The 6000-nt window shown below is 33.2% G+C and overlaps 2 protein-coding genes across 5 annotated transcripts in view; one reads left to right on the top strand and one right to left on the bottom strand.

The window, feature by feature from the left end:
* Nucleotides 1-2593, bottom strand: part of LOC127868417 (ribosome biogenesis regulatory protein homolog) — a 14853-nt gene extending 12260 nt beyond the window's left edge. The window contains exons 1-4 of the mRNA XM_052410189.1: nucleotides 2415-2593; nucleotides 1139-1211; nucleotides 752-790; nucleotides 355-393 (exon numbers count right to left, since the gene is read on the bottom strand). Of these exons, the coding sequence (XP_052266149.1) occupies nucleotides 355-393; nucleotides 752-790; nucleotides 1139-1211; nucleotides 2415-2566 (303 nt within the window). The 5' untranslated portion in view covers nucleotides 2567-2593. The remainder of the gene's footprint in view (nucleotides 1-354; nucleotides 394-751; nucleotides 791-1138; nucleotides 1212-2414) is intronic.
* Nucleotides 2594-2661: 68 nt separating this feature from the next.
* The window catches only part of LOC127868400 (rho GTPase-activating protein 44-like), a 42333-nt gene continuing 38994 nt past the window's right edge, over nucleotides 2662-6000 (top strand). For all 4 annotated transcript variants that reach the window (XM_052410155.1, XM_052410154.1, XM_052410156.1 and 1 more), the window contains exons 1-4: nucleotides 2662-2851; nucleotides 4428-4578; nucleotides 4726-4802; nucleotides 5185-5296. In XM_052410155.1, coding sequence (XP_052266115.1) covers nucleotides 2781-2851; nucleotides 4428-4578; nucleotides 4726-4802; nucleotides 5185-5296 — 411 coding nt within the window. In that variant the 5' untranslated portion in view covers nucleotides 2662-2780. The remainder of the gene's footprint in view (nucleotides 2852-4427; nucleotides 4579-4725; nucleotides 4803-5184; nucleotides 5297-6000) is intronic.

The raw sequence follows: 6000 nt of genomic DNA, 5'->3' as shown, positions 1-6000 counted from the left end.
GATTATCTATTTAAATAGTCGGTAATTGTTTGAAATTATTGATTTGAGAAATTCGCGGATGGCGATATCGAACTACATTATACCACGTGACGCCATTCTTCCCTGTATCTTGCACCTATGCTTTTAACACCATCGGCGCTCTCGTTTTTACAAGACATTCACTTATCTGAGCTTTTTTACAATAAAGGAACAATATAAAGTTTTAGACACTACATAGTCCTACTTAAAATGAAGTAATTCATGTCACCAGACAGATAATTATAAAGGTCAACAAAGTTTGGAGATGAAGCACATCAAACAAAAACCATAACAAGCATCTTTCATGCTATTTAGACTTTCGTATTACAAACTTACAGGTTTTTCTCGAGGAATGAGGGTCTTTGGGTCAGGTAACTGAAAACAAAAAAGATTAAAAAAAGACTGAAAGACCAATAGAATAAGAAAATAAACTGCTACTGATATACAATACACACAACGTACAGATAACTAGTTTTATACACGAATCAAGGCTGCAATTCAACAAACAGCAAGTTTAATTTTTAAATCTTTAAATTACAATGTCATAGTATCTGTTGCACACTTAAAAACAGGCAACATGGAAAAAATGTCCTTGTGACTGAAAAGCATTCACTTCAATAAATATACTGCACGAGTACAATACAATTAAAGTTAAAGTATTGAACTAACCCATAGTAAACTAATTTAATGTATAATGAATTGTCAGTTGCAAAATTTGTTTGTTTATGCTTACCTGTGCGACAACTATGTGCTCTGTTCGTTCTGTAGGCAACTGAAATGACAGATAAATACAATACAATAAAAACAAATGAATATGACAATACTTTATCAAAGAGTATAATGTGCATCATTTTACTCCAGCATCGTGTCGTGTTTATTATAAATCTCTTGGAAGTAACATAGTACAGTGGATATGGTTTAGGCCTTGTGACCAGGAGGTACTCTGTCCAAACCCCACTTAGTGAGCATTTTCCAGACAAAGGACTCTCCAGGAAATAAGTTACAGAGTTCCTCTTTAACCCTTAGGATTTCATTTGAACTACACTAGGTTTTTACTATGCTGACATAGTTGATAATGAAATACAATGTTAAATGTAAACAACAAATTTATTTTACAAACCTGCCATATTTTGTTAATAAGAATCTGTGTGTTGTCCCTAGCAAGATCGCGCAAATATTCCTCCTTTTTTGATCTACAAACAACAAATGACAATAACTGAGTCTGACTAGCAGAAAACACTGAATATGGGCATCAAAAATCGTTTTCCAGCATTACCAAACAAAACAGTACAATGAGAAGTGGCATAGATGAATAACTGATTGATCCTCAAGTTGGTGTCTTGGCCGGAGATCGTTGGGTCATTGGATACTCACAATTTTGAGTGTACTTCAAAAAATAGTAAGACAAAAGTATGGTTTACCAGAAATGATAAATATAAACTTTATAGAAACCTTTTGAAAATGTGTAAAACATCACTTTAACAAACACATTAATATATCATTGTTTATATATAATTAATATACGCTATAAAATTAAAGGGATTTTATTAAAATGTTTTCAATATTTCTGTATCTTTCATTTTTTGTGTGTTAATTATCATTTCTGGCCCACCATACTTGTTTAAGTGTATTATTTTTTGACTCCTGTTGTTTACATTTTTTCTTAGAAAAAAAGATGCTTTTTTCAGTGTTTCTAGCGTGTTATATTTAATAATACTCTAACACTAGGTTCTACAGTGGTGTATGTTCCAGCTGGTATCAGTGGATTTATGAAGAAAATAAGAACATAAGGACTTTGGTCGCCCACGAAGAAAGTGGTTTGTAAGGTGAAAAAATGTGATTATTTACTCTTTTTGAAAGATTTCATTAGACTGGTTCATGCATCACTGAAGTATATGCTATTTTAATTGTGCATATTGTTCCAAACTTAATATAGAATGCTTATATAAGGAATTATTCTTTAACAATACCCCACCCATTTCTGACCATTTCAGAAAGTGATATGTCTATCTATCTTGTATCTTTGTATACTGCCAACCGCTCTTTCGAGCATTATAGGCAGAGGGACATTATCAAGTCTCTTTCCTGGGAAGAACAAGTACTGGTTGTCTACGGAGGAGTTAATGAGAACGCACCCTGAGTGGGGTTCGAACCCACGAACTCCCGATCGCTAGGCGGACACCTCATCCACTACACCACCGCGATTTAATGTCCTTTAAATAGCATAATTTACTTTCTATACATGGCTTTCAGATTGTATCATATAAGATTCAAATTCATTTGTATAACATAAACAAACATGGAATGTTTTCTATGAGTATCTTATCTGCAAAAAAAAACATTTATTGAGCTTGGCACGCGAAAACACATTGCGGGTTCATATTATGGCTACATACCGTAGAGTCCTGGAATCAATAGGGTTTGGGTCTGAAGTCAAAAGATTTCCAAGATCAACATCCACATCTATGTCTTTGTGTACTTCAGTTGTTTTGTATTTGGCTTCTTTTTCAGCTGCTTCCTTGAGCACGTTTTCGACAACGTCAGCCATTATGTTTATTTACATTAGTTACGAACAATCTGATTGGTTCAGTGCATCCCGTTAAACCAATGCACAGCAATATTACAAAACAAACAATCCATTCACTTCCGGAACAAGTCAGTTCATCGATTATGAGTCCGGAAGAATTTCTGTTATAAATCACTCTATTTTGACAGCTCACGGACAAGAAATTCATTGTTTTATTGCGAAACTTATTGCGACAATGTTCAAAAAAGAGAACTTGAGAAAAAATTTCCTGCGTGTAAAGCAGACAGCAGAACAAAAAATAGGAAGGTGGGGCATTTTTTTAAGCTAATTAAATTATTGCAGACATTCCCTTATTTTAAATAATTGTCATTAGTAAGCTTAATGTTCATACGATTTCTTTCCAATTAGCGTCACATTTCCATAACCTAATGCTGCACAATGTTTCTGAATGATGTTCATTTATAAATAAATGCCTGCTTGCTCTATGTTGTGATGAGGGGTGTTGCTTGCCATGTGCACGAATTGAGCGTGCGTGTGACTGTGAATGCATTGATGAATGTTGTACAATATTATTATATCACTGTTAGAAGTTGCATTTAATGATGAGAATGTTGGTTATACATTCATTTGAAAAAAGTGTTATGATTAAGAAATTATGTGCAAAAACATAACTTACACACCTGTATTAAATATCTTGCAAAGTACATCTATAAAAATTAACCTGACAGTGGAAAATTATAATCTTACCGTAATACACTTGTCCAGTTCGTCAAGTGCCATTAAATTTAACTTGTCCTGATTTTTTTTCCTGTACTGACCTTGAAATGTAACAAAATAAAATATGTAATTTTTCAGTTATGTTGAGACACATAATTATATAGGTGCATGGCACAACTAGAAGAGGATATTTTTATGGTGTCCCTCAATCTTTCAGTATTATTTAAACAAATCAATGATACAATGATGCAAAATTACTGATATTGTGAACTTGTATCTCTTGCAAAAAGTTTACTCTATTCAAGTTCACAGTAATGTAACAAGTGTAACAAGTGCTATATGTGCAATAATTGTCAATCATTGAGTATATCAAACATACTCCTAAATAAACGAGCAACCCTGACTAGAAGTGTCAACAATATATATATAAAATTACTAAAATAAACCCTGGCAAGACTGACGCTTTGAAAGTAAACTAAGGGAACTAAACGCAACCGTGTTTTGAATTGAACTGTGCGATAAAACTCCCTTTTTACCAGCATATTACATGTATGTAGTGTATCTGAAAACCTGGCAAGTTATGGTTTGTGGTTCAATTATCTTTGGAAGTAAATACCAGCAAAATACTAGATATTTTGCTGATTAATTTTAGGAAAAGAAGGCCTTGAATTTTGATCTCTTGTGAAGTTGTCCCATCAAACTAGAATACTACTTTGACTTATCCATATATATATTTTTGGTTGTCTCAGTAAAAAAAAAAAAAAAAGTCGAGCCCTACAAGTTCTCCTCATTTTCACATCTGCAACTTTGCATCAGAATTTGCTGATGCTCCTGTTTTTAACTGACAACCAGCAAGTATAATTTATTTAACTACATTGTTAAATCACTAAATCGTATTACCAAATAATTGTGTTATTATAATCTAACCAACATATATTCTAATGAACTTGACCTAAAACATATTTGGACGTTTTAAAATTTCTCTTAGCAAATTGAGTTCTGGTACTACTACAGTCTTAAAAAAGGTTATAGTTCAACGTGAATCAAGGTCATGTCATCACACTTTAATTTTGTGTCCTTTTGTTATATTCTACAAAAACATTTTGTAGATACTTCAATGTATATACATGTACCGGTATATTAATTCTATTTTTTCTGTTTGTAGAAGTGAAAAAACAGAAGTACTTTCTGATGACTTGCAGACAGCTGAGAAAAGAGTGGAGCTTTTAAAGCAAGTCTCATCAAATACTTACAAAAAATTAAGTTCCAGTCTTCTAGTTGCCAACACATCAGCCAGTGATGCAGATAAAAGACTTGTAAGTTTAGCAGAAATATTTTCTTTTTGTTTATAGAAATACAATTATTTTAATAACTAATGACAAACATTTATTATGTAATTAGTTGATATTTCAATTTGCCATCGTTTTTTATGTAAAATACAAATTTAACTTAAATTATTGCAGAAAAAGATGCCTGAAGCTGGGTTGGGCCATGGCATGGTGGAGTCGGCCTCAACACTTGGTACAGAATTTATCATAGGGTAGGTACATATCAGGGAAAAAGTTTATAAATAAGGAGAAACTATTTAATGTATGTATAATGGTTCGAGTTTTTTTAGGAATTTAAAAAAAAAGAGATAATGTTCTCATGATTTGATATGTGTAGTAAGTGATTGCCCATGATGCTAGTTGGTTTTCTTTTGTGTTAGTTGATATTAAGCATAAGATCTAAGAGATCACATTCTGTGTTATATGAGTGCATTATTTTGAACAAATGTGCTAGGTTATCACCAGAATAGAAGATTCTGATATTTTGCATGGAGCAATATTTTTCTCTCTCCTTCGTTATTCATCACTGGTATATACTTTGCAATAAATTTAAATAGAAGTCGTGTTTCCAATGTCATCTGTTTTTCTTTGCAGTCAAATGTACCAGATGTGTGGAGAGTGCCAAACCCTGCTTGCTAAAAATCATCTAGAGTATGAACAAGAAATTGAAAAGACTGTTTTGGAACCTATTCATGATATTATTGAGGTAATTGTTTTGTGAATTGATGCGCTTCTTATTTTGTTTGATTTTTTTTTCAATTTGGGACAAAAGAGATATTTCTTTAGTTATACTTGAAAGTTTTTCTCCAATGCTTCACACCACTTCTGATCTCATAGTAAATTCTGGAAATTTTTTATTGATTTGAGACAACATTTTGGAACATGCTTGTCAATTTTGATGCCCACATCCCTTTTTTATACCCCCACAAACGAAGTTTAGGGGGGTATATAGAAGTGAACTTGTCTGTCTGTCTGTTGGTCAGTCTGTCTGTCTGTCCGTATTAAGTTTCCGCTCTATAATTCAAGTTGTTTTCATCCAATCATAACCAAACTTGGTCAGAAGTTGTATCTAGATGATGTCTAGGTCAAGTTTGAATATGGATATGCCGGGTCAAAAACTAGGCCACGGGGTTACTTGGTGCGTTTTAAACATTCAGCATGTCCGCTCTCTAATTTAAGTAGTTTTCATCCAATCTTCATCAAACTTGGTCAGAAGTTTTATCTAGATGATCTCTAGGCCAAGTTTGAACATGGGCCATGCCGGGCCAAAAACTAGGTCAAGGGGTCACTTAGTGCGTTTTTTAACATGGTGTCCGCTCTCTAATTCAAGCTTGGTCAGAAGTTTTATCTAGATGATCTTAAGGCCAAGTTTGAACATGGGCCTTGCAGGGTCAAAAACTAGGTAACGGG

Source organism: Dreissena polymorpha, chromosome 2, assembly GCF_020536995.1.
Source record: "Dreissena polymorpha isolate Duluth1 chromosome 2, UMN_Dpol_1.0, whole genome shotgun sequence".
In the NCBI taxonomy this organism is placed as follows: Eukaryota; Metazoa; Mollusca; class Bivalvia; order Myida; family Dreissenidae; genus Dreissena; species Dreissena polymorpha.
This window is presented reverse-complemented; position numbering and strand designations above follow the sequence as displayed.